Source organism: Limulus polyphemus, unplaced genomic scaffold (genome assembly GCF_000517525.1).
Source record: "Limulus polyphemus unplaced genomic scaffold, Limulus_polyphemus-2.1.2 Scaffold3944, whole genome shotgun sequence".
NCBI classification, from domain to species: Eukaryota; Metazoa; Arthropoda; class Merostomata; order Xiphosura; family Limulidae; genus Limulus; species Limulus polyphemus.
Window position 1 is genome coordinate 63,850 of NW_013669554.1, and position 15,224 is coordinate 79,073.

The following is a 15,224-nucleotide window of genomic DNA, read 5'->3' on the forward strand; positions in this document are numbered from 1 at the left end:
GTTTCCTGAACTGCACGATGATTCTGTTGACTGTCAAAAGCGGGATTTTCAAATTCTGCGAAATTTGCCGCTGACTTATTCCACCATTTGCTTGACCAACTATCCTTCCTCTAACAAAATCTGACAATTCGAGAGAACCTTGAGTTCTAGGCATGTTGTAACACAAATTAGTTAGCATAAATGAGTTAAATGACGAAAAATTAGATGTCTGTTTACTTGTGACCACTCAGTGTATATTACTAGTTTATTAAAATGATCTGTGATTGTGCATGTAATCAGTTTATATGGCAGTAAGATTCCAAAACATTATCCTTCCTGTCAGCAACAGATTTCAAGTATTTAAGATATAGAAATTTTGGGTTTTTTTTTTTCATCTCTTTGAAGTCCTCTATTGAGATATGCAAACTTTTCTTGAACTGTAGCTAAAAGTTAGTTTTGAATTACAATTGTAGTTCATACTATACTAAACCTTTTGTTGTTTTAGTGCTGAACCATGGTCAGTGGTTTTTATATCAGACTGTGAGTCTATGGGTTTAATATTCACATCCTATTACCACAAATGCAAACTTCCTTCTTTGCATTTTGGTGCCACAATTGTGTTTTGATGGTAACAGACCCCACCATTCAGTTAAACAAGAATAACCCAAGAGTTGGCATTGGCTGCTTGTGACTAGCTGCTGTCCCTCTAGTTTGTCAGTTCAAAGTTACGGATGTCTAGCACAGATAAGTGTACAGTTTTAAAATAGTTTCTATAACTTATGCATTTGAGTTCAGTAAAGATTTAAGTTTTTTGATTGCCAAAGTTTCTTTTGCGTGGACATCTTGTTCATTGTCGGAGTGCTATATACAATGATGAAATTACTTTTGTTAGCCACATCATCACAATCTTGAAATAAATACTAGTAGATGTTTGAAGAACTACCAATGCTAGGCTTAAGATGATCTTTTATACAGTGCTCTAAATGACACATGGTTTGATCCACATATTCTTGTCCATAATGAAAACAAACATATCAATAAACAAAGTAGGAGTATTGAAGTTTATTGATTTTGTTTTTCTTAATCTCAGTTCTCATTATAGATTTTAAAGCCTCACACAATGAAATTTGTGAATAGTTTAATTTAAAGATATTTTTGATTTTGTTTCTAAGTGCATAACTGTCTTTACCCATAAAAGGATGATTGACATAAACTGTTTGGGCACATCGAAGCTTGCTTTCCAAAAGGTGTATACTCCATTTAAAAACTATTTTAATATATTACCCAGTAATGAAAGATGAAAATCTTTTTTACACTTTCTGTTACTTTTTGAAAATACTGATAACTACTAACAATATGGTAAGCTCTTTGAAGTTAAATATTTATTAACTCTGTATATATACTTAATCATTTTGGTTGATTTTCTAACCTCCATGTAACCGTGAAATTATACGTACTGTAACTGAATTTACTAAGTATATCTTCAGAAAATATGACATGTTTTTAGCAAACATTGCAAGTATGTTGTACACAAAAATTCAGATTTAAAAAAAAAGTATTTTCACTAAAGATTTGTCTGTGAGAAAAAATCTATGTTTTATGTGAAGTAATCGTGACTTATGAAAAATTGACTGTGGTGATTCATTTGTTTTCAGTGATACCACAAAATTGCTCTCATTATGAAATATGTATGAATTGCAATCTAACAAAGAGGAAAACTTCATTGGGTGTATCTTAAAAAAAAATTTTTCAATTTTATAAAAAACAAAGTTTTTGAAGGAGCATATGTAAATATGTAGAAGGAAAAAAAGCATGTATCTTTAAATGATGTACATAAAACTGGTACATAATTACATGCATAGTGGAATTTAGTATACACTAAATATGTTTTAGGTTTGTGGTGGAGAACGTCCATATCTTAACATCCGAATACTAGAAGAGGACCATCTACGACTTCAAGAACAGGCCATGGATATATTTCGTACCACAAAAAAAATGGGTGGAAATGAGTTTTCCCAGTGTTATCAAGAAAGATTGGAAGAGGTTAATCATCTTTTTGCATATATTAATAATATGCTTTTAATAAACAATTTATTAATTTTTGGTCATTTCAGATAAATAGCTGTTATTGTTGAAACTTATCTATGTATGTATCTGCTCGTATTCATGTGATATTTATATAATAATCTTTTTCTTGAAAATCCATTTATTTTTCTCCATGATCTTATTATCCAGGACTTACAATGCTAGAAACTGGGTTTCAATACCTGTGACGGCAGAGCTCAGATAACCCATTGTGCAGCTTTGTGCTTAACTACAAATAAACAAACTTATTCTCCAAATGCTGGCTAAAATGTTTTTATAACTATTTATACATACCATGTGCATAAGAATAATTTTTGCTCGTGACAATATCGTACATATTGAGCAGATCTAATATTGAGATTAGTTCCCATGATAAATCTTCATTTGTGACTGATATGCTTTTTTGTAGTGTTTGATATAAATCTGGTTCTTGTCACAAGTACTTAAGGGTTAAGTACCCTTGGTTGGTAATTCAAGATCATATTTTACTGTTGTGAAGTCTTCATTATGTAAATATATATTATGTAAATATAGTGTATATAATGCTTAAATGATTTTTTTTCTTTCTAGGAAATACAAGAAGCTTTTGAATGTTTCCAGAAGCACAATGAAAGCAAGAATATATTTGCTGCAGCACGCACACCGGCCACTCTTTTTGCAGTAGTGTTAATTATGTATTTTTTTTCTGCCATATTTGGTATCCTGGGAGTGTACTCTATGGCAAACCTTTCCAATTTGTTGATGGGTATTGCACTGGTTATGCTCTGTACTTGGGCTTACATTAGGTAAATAACTAGTTTAGTCATTCAACTAGAAGAAACATGCTTTTGTGTATAATGTGTGATTTTAGTCTGTTGTCTTAAAATTTATATTAGTGGATAAACTCATGTGCATATGCTGTATGTAATCAAATTGCCTACTGAAACATTGTTTAGCAAAAAAATAATATGGATATAGATGGGATTGAACCCTCAACTTCTCGTACATGAAGCATGTGCTGTGCCATATGAGCCAAAAAAACAACAATTGTTTTCACATATGCGGCATAATTAAGAGTAATGCTATATATATGAGAAGGGTATATATTTTAAATAGGTAAGTCCTCTAAATAATGCTTTTATTGTATCATGTAGTTGGACATGAATGAAACAAAAACCTGATAAGCAAAATATGGAATTGTTGTATTTAGATTTAAAATAAAGAAGTGTAAAAACATGGAATGACCATAAATGAAATATATCTCTGAACACTACATTTTTGGTATAAACATTTAGTCTTTGTCAGTATTTGCCATCTTTGACCAATATCTTTATTATATTTTTTCTTGATCAAACTCTTGATAAAGTGACGTTATAAAATAGTGAATTTTTATAATTACGGTATCAATTGGTGTAAAAATAACTGTTTTCATTTGTTGCTGTTTCACCTATTTTTATTTTTTTCCTTCCATAAGAGTATCAAATATTTTTTACTTCCTTAAATATTAACACAGAGTGTTGGGTCCACTACCGACAATAATGGAAATGGTGTAATATTTTTTTTCCGTGGTGGGTAAACTTGTTTTTTGCATATGAAACGTATTTAAACTTTAGGCCTAATTGTTGATTTTTAGGCTCCTGTTTTGAGATAGTTGGAAATGTATAATAGCTGTGAAATAGTGAATTATTAAAAATATGGTATCGAGAAGTGTAAGAATCAACTGTTGTCATATGTTTTCTTGTTAATTACTTGTGTGTGTATATGTGTCTAAATCACATTTGTATATCATCTGAAACCTGTAATTATTATTTTTTCATTCAATGTGTTAGCTGTAGAGCATTGTAAATGAATGAAGTTGTGATAGTGACTGTAATGGCTAATTGCTCTAGATTATATACTGGGTAAACTCATGTTTTACTTATGAAACATATTTAAACTTTAGGCATATTTGTCAATTTTTAGGCAGCTGTTGGAATTTGTATTGAGATATAATGATACAGCATTATTTTTAAACCATGGAAAGGCAAAGGATTAACTTCCTGTTTTTCCTTGTGTTTATCTTACTGAAGTAATTATCTTTAAAGTTAGTGCTATAATTGTTGTCATTTTGCACTTGTGTAGAAAAATGCATGCTAAATGTTGTTTAATTTTTTGCTTTTATAATCAGAAAAGTACCACTGTACAATTAGCCAATAGAAATATTGGGTTTTCATGTGAACTAGTACACATACATGCATTGTTCTTTTAATTACATAATTTCTTTCTGATGACAGTAACTCTAATTTGACATAACAATATTTAGGGACAACAAGGGATTTATTGGTCCATCTGGCCTGTCTCATCCACTAAACTAAAACTATAAAAAAAAACCTTGCAGCCAGCCCTTATCATTCATATATTTATCAAGCTGTCTCTTAAACTCACTTAAGTTTACTCTCTCCTCCACATCCAAAGGCAACTCACTCCAAAGGTCAACTGTCCTGTTTGAGAAATAAAACTGTCTTAGCTGAAGATGACTCCCACCTTGCTAAAATGTATATTTTAGTCTTTTAGTCCTACCATTTCCACCATTAAGTATGAAAAAAGGTGATGTATCAACACTATCAATTCCCTTAATCTTAAACACCTTAATCAGATCACCCCTAAATCTTCTTTTTTCAAGAGAAAACAATTTCAAAGATCTTAACCTCTCTTCATACTCCAACGTTTCCATCCCTGGTATCATCCTAGTAGCCCTGCTTTGAACTCTTTCTAACAATTCAGTATCCTTCCTAAGTAAGGAAACCCAAGACTGAACACAATACTCCAAAGGTAGCCTAGCCAATGACCTATACATTGGGATTATAACCTTTTTAGACTTGTGTTCAGTATTTCTGTAGATGCAACCTAAAATCCTATTTCCCCTACCACTAACAACAGCAAACTGCTAGGATGGCATAAGAGCCTAGTCGACCGCTAAACCAAGATCCTTTTCTTCCATAACACTGATAAGGTTATTCCCATCCAAATTATATTTATAATTCAAATTATGGCAACTCACATGCATTATCTTGCAGTTATTATAATTAAAACCCATCTGCCATTTATTTGCCTAACTCACTAAATGATCTACATCCTTTTTGCAAAGCAGCAGCATTTATTGACTATTCCTTCATCTGTGATTGATGTAAATCAAAAAGAGCGAAGGTCCTAAGACGGAGCCCTTAGGTACCCCACTTGTAACATTAATCCAGTTTGACTGAATTACATTTATAACAACCCTCTCTGCTTTCTTCCATCCAGCCACTCTTCTATCCATTTAGCTAACTTATCCCCCAAACCTACTGAGATAATGTTTTTTACAAACCTTTTATGTAGCACCTTGTCAAATGCTCTCTGAAAATCCAGATACATCAAATCTACACCCTTACCCTCATCTACACAAGTAGTAACCTTTTCAAAAAATGTCAGAGATTTGTAAGGCAAGTTTTTCCTTAGTGAACCCATTTTGACTATCGAATAAAATTCTAAACTTTGTTAAATGACATTGGAAGTAATCTTTTATCAGACTTTCAAAAACTTTTCCCACAACTTATGTAAGACTGATAGGCCTATAATTTCTGGGACAACTTTTATCACCTTTCTTTAAAAGAGGAGTAACATTAGCCAACTTCCAATTTTCTGGCACCTGCCCACTATTTAAGGACATACATTTCAGCCAACATTTTTTTATGTATCTCCTAATTTGATGACCTAATAACTTCCTTCATCTTCTATAATCTTCTAAATCTCCTGTCATACCAGTCAGTTTAAATTTGTGATGCTTTTCTTTAATTTTATTCCTTATACCCTTTGTGAGCCAACATGGTTTTTTGCTTGCAGCTACCCTTTTCTTTCTATAATGAACATGTTTTTCTTGAATATTAAAAATTTGCCGTATTTGATCAGTGTTTCCAAATAATTCAGCTGTCCAATTTACGACAGATAATTCTTGTTGCATCCCTTCAAAATATGCCTTTTTAAAACTCTGAACCAAAATATCGTTATTCTTGATCTACATATGCAGCAAAACCTCGAACCTAATAGACCAATGACCACTTGCATGTAGATTATTACCAAATTTCCACCTTCTCAACCATTTCTATATTAGAAGTTAACAATAAATCTAAAGAAAACCATCTTAAACAGCTTCCAAAAACCTTTCTCCCTCATGGTTTGACTAGCATTTCCCAATCTATGTGCCTGAAATTAAAATCACTATAATTATTACTCATTAACAGCTGAAATCTTAATCTCAATGGAAGGTTTCTCACTAATTTCATCAGTGTCATCTGGTGGTCTGTAACAAATTTTTCTAAAAGCCTTTTATCTTTATATCCACTAATAGAAACCCAAATGGATTTAATCTCCTTGCTATTATCTTTGATATCCTCAACTTCAACAAAATGTAATTCACATTTTTCATTTAAAGCTACTCCTGCACCCTCTCTTTAGTATTCTATCCGTATTAAATAACCCCATATTTCTGCAATCAAAATTGTCTACGTTTAACCATGTTTCAGTTATTCCCATTACATCAAAATCCTACCAATGATCTAGTCATCTATTTTATTTCTTATACTTATAGTATTACAGTAGTAACAAATCTACTATACTTTGTTTCTATGCTAAACTTTTCTCTACACTTTTTTTTCTCTATTTAGTTTATCTTAGCCCTCACTTCCCTTACAACTGAGTTAATAGCCCTTGCAAACAAGGCAGCCACTACCTTAATTAAATGTAAGTTATCCATTCCAAAAAGCTCCTTTCTCCCATTGAACTTATCCCACAAGTCCAAACATCTAATCAGCCTATATTAACCTAAGCCTAGCATTCAGCCCAAGTGACCTACTTATAACTTCATCCCTACAATTAATTCTTAGCAGTATCCCTGACACAAAATTAAGTTATGGCCCTTTTCTTTAAATACTCTTATCAACCCCCTGTACTTATCAATTAGCTCCACTGACCTACCTTTCCCTAAAGCATTAGCTCCTATGTGCATGACAAAAACTGCATCATTGCTAGACCCCTTTATTATATCTGTTGCTTTGTCAGTTATATCCTCCACCTGTGTCCCTGGATAGAATAATCTAATTCTTTTCTCCCTATTTACCCCCACGGACTATCCTATCTACATGCTTTACCAACGAATCATCTGTAAGTAGAACCTCCTTAAGTTTATCATTCACATACTTCTCTGTCTCGTTTTGTTTTCCTTCTCTCTAATACTTCCTCATCTGAACAAGTTGAAATCTCTAGCTATATAGAGCATGCTCATTACAGTTAAATCTACTACTTAACCCTAATAGTACCGTTTCTAACTTTCTGAAAGTTATTATTAGCTGATGTATCCCTTGCATGTAAAAGCTTAAGTTCCTCTTGAAATCCTGTTGCCATTTCCAACACTTCTCTTTATCTATTGCCTCTACTTTAATTATGATAGCCTCCAATTTCTCCTCCAATCTACAAACAAATAGCACATCTTCACAGCTAGCTTCCTTAAAAGTACTTACCATTCCCGAGTTTCCAAATAAGACCCGTTCATTGCACCAGTTACACCTAACAAACTGTGAGCGCTTAACTCCTACACTTGTCATATCATTGTATTTGTAGCCTGGGAATAAATACAAGTAGCCTATTGACAATCCTGTTAACTTTAACGTGTGAGGATCAAATGTATTACAGTATTTTATCGATACTTTATTTTCACACTAAAGTAATTAAGTTTTTCTTTAATATAGAGATGGGACAAATAAATAGTCTTTACTTTATCTGATATTGTATGAAATGTTTATTAATTAATTTAATTTTCTTAAGTTTAGTTTTAAACTTTTTTTGGCTAATATTTTCTAGGTTTAATCACACTTTTTCCAATGTGAAATGAGCTTGGTTTGATTTAGTAGTATGCAATCTAGACTGTAATTCCAAGGGTTCATTGCTTGCAATCTGTTGCTGCAAAAATGCATTATGCACTTTCAGGCTATGGGACTGCTATAAGATTGATGATCAAATCCTACTTTTTAAACATAAGGTGTAACCAAAGAACTTGTGGAGGGTGTTGTTGACTAGCTGCCTTCCCACTTGTCTATCTTGTGTAGCTTTTGTCCAAAAACCTGAAACTAACAGGCAGTAATTATTCATGCATGTAGATGTTAAAAGATATTAATTTAGAAATGAATACTTAATCACAGTTGGAGCCTCATCATGTCTGATGATGCTTAATGTGATAACAGAGCATCTTGACAATAGATGTGCTGCATAGTTTCCATTGCAAAATTCTCAGTTATAAGGCTATCATTTCCAAAGCACACCACTTCTCCCTCTTTGCTTTTCATAAGCATTCTAGTGTATGAGAACAACTGTTTTCAAGAGCCTGCTTCAACATTCTAATTTGACAAAATTCCTTAGGCACTGCATTTGGTGATTGACCAGTATGTTTTTACATGGAATAACATGATTACTCATTTCAACTTCCAGCTGCTTGAGGTATGTGGTGGTTGAATGGGAGGTATGGCTGGAAATCTTATTATGGTGAATCTATATCCTGTTGACTTCATTTCCATACAAAGATCCATTTTTTTTTGTTATGCTGTATATTTTAGTGTGGGACATGTGGACAACTTTTGCAAATGCTATTTGTGTTTATGGATTTGTACCTATTGAGGTACAATTTGTTGCAGGTCTCTTTGTGGATGATTCTGGTACCCTATGGTGATCCATATTTCTTTGTTTTCTAGTGCTGTTAAGTACAAAGGGATGTTACCTTATTGGAAATTCTAAACTCTCAATCTGAACACAGGGATTTTATTTAGAAAATGCAGTATTTAGTTCATTCACAAAAATTATTGAAAATACTGAAATTTTTTGAAAAGTACAGGAACATTATTCCAGAGAGTCAGTATATTTTACTGGGAAATCTTGTCCACAAATGTGTGTAATACACACATATAGTCATGCCAGTTTGTTTTATTCATGTCTCGGCAAAAAAATTCCAGCTTTCAAGTTTGAATAATTTATACTCGTGATGGGACATCCAACAAATATTGAAGGATGATTGGATAGTACTTGTTTACACTACTTGCGTTTTCCCCATCTTTATTTCCAACTGAACAGTGGATGATGTCATACTGAACCAGGTCTTTTCCTTTGAATTTTTTCATAGATCAGAATTGGGATTCTTGTTTAAGTAAAATACATCTTGAATTGTGTATTGGAAACTACCAAGAATGTGGTCAACCATAATATTAATAATAACAACCTTTGTCCTCTGCAGAACAACCAAATCCTGCTTGTTTATAGGTGACAATATGTAAAGAAAAATATACACATATATGCACACAATACTAGACTAATGTTAATGCTTCAAAAAAATGGGGCAAGATGGCCAAGCATAACATTCTGTCCCTCCTCAATATCACAAATGCTTCCTTACATTTTTGGGATAAATTGTGAAGGGGGTTTGAAATTTTTAATTTTTTTTATTTAATGAAATCCCTTTACTCTTCCCAAAAGCAATTAGTTTTTGTTAGCATCACACTACTTACAAATTGTCAAACAATGTCAAAGTGTAGTTCTGATGCATTAAGTTTCCACTGCAACAGTTATATTGGTTGCAGTTGTTATATGACTTGCCAAGTTACATATTCAAATGTATTTTCATATAACATACTTAACTCTCTGTATATGAATACATTTTTATTATTTTGTAAATTTGCCTTCTTCTATGGATTGTTTTTATTTTCTGTCATGATTGAGAATATTGGAAATTAAAACTTGGCCATAAAAGACATGGTGGTGCAAAAAAAGTATGAAAACTTTTAAATTTAAAAGTGTTATTGGAGGGGGGTGGGAGGTATGATTATGTGCAGAGTTGAAGAATACTTAAAATGATTACCAAAATATAGCTTTTTCATGGTTGTATTTTGAAAGTTAATACATTTACTGCAGTTGAAATTTTTATTTGTGTAGTTGACCATGTATACAATAAAGTAATTATTAACGTGGAGAAACCTTGTGTAGTTTATTTTGTTGACACCTATATGTGTGTATTAGTTAGGACCAAAAGATACTTACATGATGATTAGTATTGTTGTGTATGAAAGTTTTGTTTTCTTATTAAGAATAAGTATAGATATGAAAATATCTATGTGCAAAAAATGTAATTTTTTTTTACAGTTTCAAACATTCACTAGAAAAAAATTAATGTTTTTCTTCTTTTTTTACTCTACACAGATACAGTGGAGAAATGCAGGAGTTAGGATGTCATATAGATGCTTTTGCAAATTGTATATGGGAAAATGTAAGTAGGGTGTTTTACTAATACAGAATTACATTGAGAATAGTAAACAGTTAGGGTTAGATTGTTTAATGATGATATATTTAACAGCATTACATTTTTTAGTATCTTGAAAATCTTAGAGTAAATAAAGTCGTGTGTGTAGAAGTGGTTTAAGATAGAATCAGTAATTTACTTTTGTTAAATCCTACATGGGTATCTTTTCTATCAACCATAATGTTTTAAGTAAGTTCCAATAATTTGTTGTTGTCAGTGTGGCTAGTGTGTAAGTATATGTATATATATAAAGAAATTAAAATGATATTTTCCAACTAAAATTATTACTCTTGATATTGTGCATTAGATGTCTATAATTATTTCACGTGTGTTGAAACTCTGTCTTTCAGCTTCTTCGACCCGTTTACCAGTTAGTAACCACTGACAACTTCACACTGCTGCCAAACTCAACTATGTTAAATAATGAAGCTTCCCCTTCAGTAAATGGTAGAAAAAAAAAATCATAATGGTTAAACATCATCAATAAATTTTTGCTCAATTTATCAGGAGCAGAAAATCTGTTTGTTAACGTTAATTTAGTTGTTTAAGAAATGGTTTTTGTTTTTGTTTGGGAGTTAAAAACAGGTATATCTTAAAGCTTTGCATTGGCTTGTAACCTCATTATGTATTATGATGTTTCCCCCTTAAAGTTCTTTGCAATATTTATATGTTATTGAACATTGAAACACTTAAAACATCTTTATTTTTAGTATCTAGACTTGTACCATGGATAACATTAATTTAAAAATAGGTGTTGTATCCCGACTCTTCCAAGACTTTTAAATGTTTCTGATATCATAAAAAGAATGAAGTGGAAACACATAATTTTTGTCTTGATTTGTCATAATTCAATCTGATATTGTGAATCAACTTTGTTCATGTTTGCAAAACTGTTATCACATACACCGTAAAGCGTGTAACTTTTGTACAAGTAATAATTACCGTAGTGCCTAAGCCACGAAGTTTTTAAGTTTGGTTTTCATAACTTCTGAGGTCCTATTTTTACACTGAACATTTGCAAAGAGAAATTGGTGGCTTCCATAGTTTTTGTGATGCAAGCGAGTAGTACAAAAAGTGAGTCTTATACAATGTAGGTGAACATGTTTTTGTAATGAATTTGTTTAAAATCCATAAGACACTTTTCCTGTGAGATATATATATATATCTAGTTTCTTTGTAAATCAAATACAAGTGTATCAGGAAATCAGAATAGTAGCTTTTATAATTGTTAAGGTTCTGTATTTTCATTTAAACATTGTGTAAAATATCTTCAGTGAGTTTGTTAGTAAAAATTGTCAAGTTACAAGTCAGGTGTAATTATACACTGTGCTGATGATTTAATAAAATTTATATATATGTATAGAGATATATATGAATACAGTAAAATGTATTGGGTAGGTATAAAAATATTTTGGCCATTACTAAAGCCATGTGATCCACTTTCAGATATTGTAATATCAATTATAAAGTGGACCAAGACTGCCTCATGTCATGAATTTAATTTTACATTTGAAAAAATTTTTGTGATGTAATGTACCATTCCTTTCAGTATGTAATCTAACAATCCCTTAAAATGCTAGGTATGAGAACAGATGTGAAAATAAAAGTATAATATTTTACATAAAAAATATTTTTTAAAATTCATGAATGTTGTTGAATTTTATATCTCTCAAAATATTTGTAAAATTGTCATATACTGGAGATACACAAAAAAGGTTTCTTTGGAATTATGGTATCACTGTGTATTTCTCAGGTGTTGTTGCTGTGTGGGAATAGTGTTACTGTAGTAATAAGTACATATAAATAAAAATGTTTTCTGTGAGCAGTAACCATTTGATATTAATGTACAAAGTTCTGTCATTCCCTAAAATACTTGTCCTATATTGCATATTAATAAGGGTACTGTGATAGTGACTTTATGTAAATTTTACTCCAATTAAGTGCCATCATCTCCCAGTTTTTGAAACAAAAAGTAGTTTTCTCCCATTTCACAAGTATCATCTTGAGTTGGACAATTTTTAACCTAGTTCCAGAAGATGTTTCACAGTTATTTCCAGATTTTCTAGCATTCTGTCTTTGTTTTCAATATGATTCACTTAAATTTCATTCATTGACTTACATCCAGTTTTTTAAGTGTACTGTTCAGCAGGTTAATATAACTAAAGATAATTAGTTTTCTTCAAATCTAGATGATTCAGAAATGTGGCTTGTTTGATTAACATTTTTATTCTTTATTGATGTGGCCCTCAGTAGCTCAGTGTTAAGTTTCAGAGCTTATAATAGTAGAATCTGGGTTTCAATCCCTACAGCAGACACGGTATAGATAGCCCATTGCACAGCTTTGTGGTAAAACAAACTAATGATAATAATGAATTCCACCAAACATTTATTAACATTTAAATACAGTCATCTTTTTTTTTTATTCATGTCTCTTTTAAAGGACTTGTAACAATTTTGAAACTTAAAACTATACAACAACATTTCACTTATTCAACAAAAAATGCATGTTGATGCCATGCATTCATCTTCATACAAATTTCAGTGAATTAAAACTCGCTACTATGATTATCTGGTATAATTTCATTAACACTAAAAGGTTTTAATCTTTTACTTATAAATAACATGCTGTTCATTTAAACATGTTTAATCCATTAAGTTGTAGAACCACAGTTTTACTCACAATAAGCAGTATTCTTTGCTATGCATACAAGTGTAAAACTTAAACCCTCCTTTCTTATTGTAAGATCCTAGAAAATTAAGAAGGTTTCAGAAAGTTTGATTATATATAAATATCAAGAAAGCCATTGATGTTAAAGCTTAATTCTTTTTTCTCTAAAAGTCATCAGAATTACTTGAGTGTTTAAAAACAAGGTATTAAAATGTTATTTACTGAGCATATTTATTATTAAAGTTAAATTTAGGTATGTTAATACTAAATATGTCTAAGGTAATGAATGTTGTTAAATTTTGAAAATTTAATTGTTTCTATGATAAAATTGTCAGATAAAACTGAATATTTTAATGTATAAAATTTCATAAAATGGTTCTGTTAGATGTTAAATGGTAACTTGTTAGTAAATGTTCCTTTTGGGATATGCATGGATAGTATTGGCTGTAGTATAGTACTGTATAAATGTACAGTTTTAATTTTTCAGTAACCCACTGAATTTCAGGGAGAGTTGGAAAATAAATTCTTTTATTAACACAAATTATTGTCCAGTTTCTTTACTGAAAGACACTTCTATATTGTTTGAATATAAGAGGTTGTTTTTAGCTTAGGAGAAATAAAAACGCAAGAGTCTAATATCTCGAATTTTTGTGTACTTACGTTTGAAAATGTGCAAAACTTGAAACTTCCATTATATTAGCTTATGAAATAGCTATTAAATGGTATTTGCTATTGCTGTCATTTTCAAGTAACTCAATCTTTGTGCAAATTTCAGTTTTGAATGTTTACTGTAAGGACTGTTTAAAACTTAATTGATTTTGAGGGGATTTTTTAAAAATATAGAACTTTGTTGTATGCAGATATTTTGTTTACAATATGTGATACACCCTGGTGAATGTGGAGCAAAACTTTGAGTTAGTAGGAAAGAAATGGGAGGTGTTAGATGACTAATACAAACATATTATGAACTAATTATAATGTATATAGGTTCAAATGTTTTAAGAAACTTCAGTGAGGTACTGTAGTTGGTAAGAATAGAGGTTTCATATATTCAAAGATTTTGTGTTTCTAATTTGTGGGTGGGGAATTACGATAATGTGACATGTTCTGTTCGTGTGTGTATATATAAATGACTTGTTTAACAAGAGTCAAGCATTGTTACTGTCTAGCTGTGGCTTGGAAGATCTAAGTATTAAACCAGCACTTCTAACTTTGAAGGTATTATAACTGTGACAATCAGTTCCACTATTTAGTTAAGAATATTTGAGTTGTGTCCTATTCATAATATTTTTCAAAAAAAAAAGATTTACGTGTCAATTTTCAGTACTACTTTATTTTCCATCATCATCATCAAATGTTACAAAAAATTTTGATATGCATGTTTAAGTATCCCGTATACATTGGTTTACTTTCAATGAATTATAAACAAAGTAAAAACCAGCCCAAACTACGTGTTTCATCAGTCAAAGATACTGCTCTGTTAAGAGCGGAATTCTTTAATAAACTTCAACAACGAAAAATATGGATAAAATTGCTTTCTACACACTTACTAAATGGACTTATTTTGTAACGTTTTGGCCTTAGGCCTACTTCAGGCAAAGTACAAAATACAACTGACTATGGTAGAGAATTGGTTGGAATTTGAACATAAACACGAGAAATATAGGTGCTGAGCGAGACAAAATATAAATAAAACATTGTTAACGAAGTATAAAACAAAAAATATAAAAAGTTATATGTGTAAGTACCTTCATTTTTATACATTATATATATATTTCAAGTATATTATTCATATTAAAATGTTGTTACGGTCGTAATTTCAAGATCTCTCGGTGTTGATTACTAGCCACTGTTTCTGTTGCACATTTAGACTTGGTTTTTGTATATCAGTACAAATGTTCTCAGCTTATTGCTCGATCAGTTTAAACAGTTTCATTCTTCGCTCTGTATTAGATATCTGCTCTTAGATGGATCTATTGCAGTTGTTCGCCCTTATGAACTGTCGTAAAGAGTGATAAAACTGTATAGGAAATTACGCGTTGTGGTTGTTGAAAGAGATAAAAAAGATGTTGTAGGTCAAACCATCAAGGAGTTAACTACATATATACACTTGTGGATACAACGTTTCGGACAATGCCCTTCTTCAGGTATCACTAACTG

General features: G+C 31.2%; 1 protein-coding gene across 3 annotated transcripts in view; it reads left to right on the forward strand.

The window, feature by feature from the left end:
- LOC106470324 (atlastin-2-like) overlaps window positions 1-13,605 on the forward strand; it is a 57,961-nt gene extending 44,356 nt beyond the window's left edge. For 2 of the 3 annotated variants that reach the window (XM_013930874.2, XM_022398947.1), the window contains 4 exons: window positions 1,873-2,022; window positions 2,635-2,849; window positions 10,297-10,363; window positions 10,747-11,296. In XM_013930874.2, coding sequence (XP_013786328.1) covers window positions 1,873-2,022; window positions 2,635-2,849; window positions 10,297-10,363; window positions 10,747-10,863 — 549 coding nt within the window. In that variant the 3' untranslated portion in view covers window positions 10,864-11,296. Of the gene's footprint in view, window positions 1-1,872; window positions 2,023-2,634; window positions 2,850-10,296; window positions 10,364-10,746 lie in introns of all 3 variants that reach the window. The other variant, XM_013930873.2, reaches the window with a different exon arrangement.
- The last annotated feature ends 1,619 nt before the right edge of the window (window positions 13,606-15,224 follow it).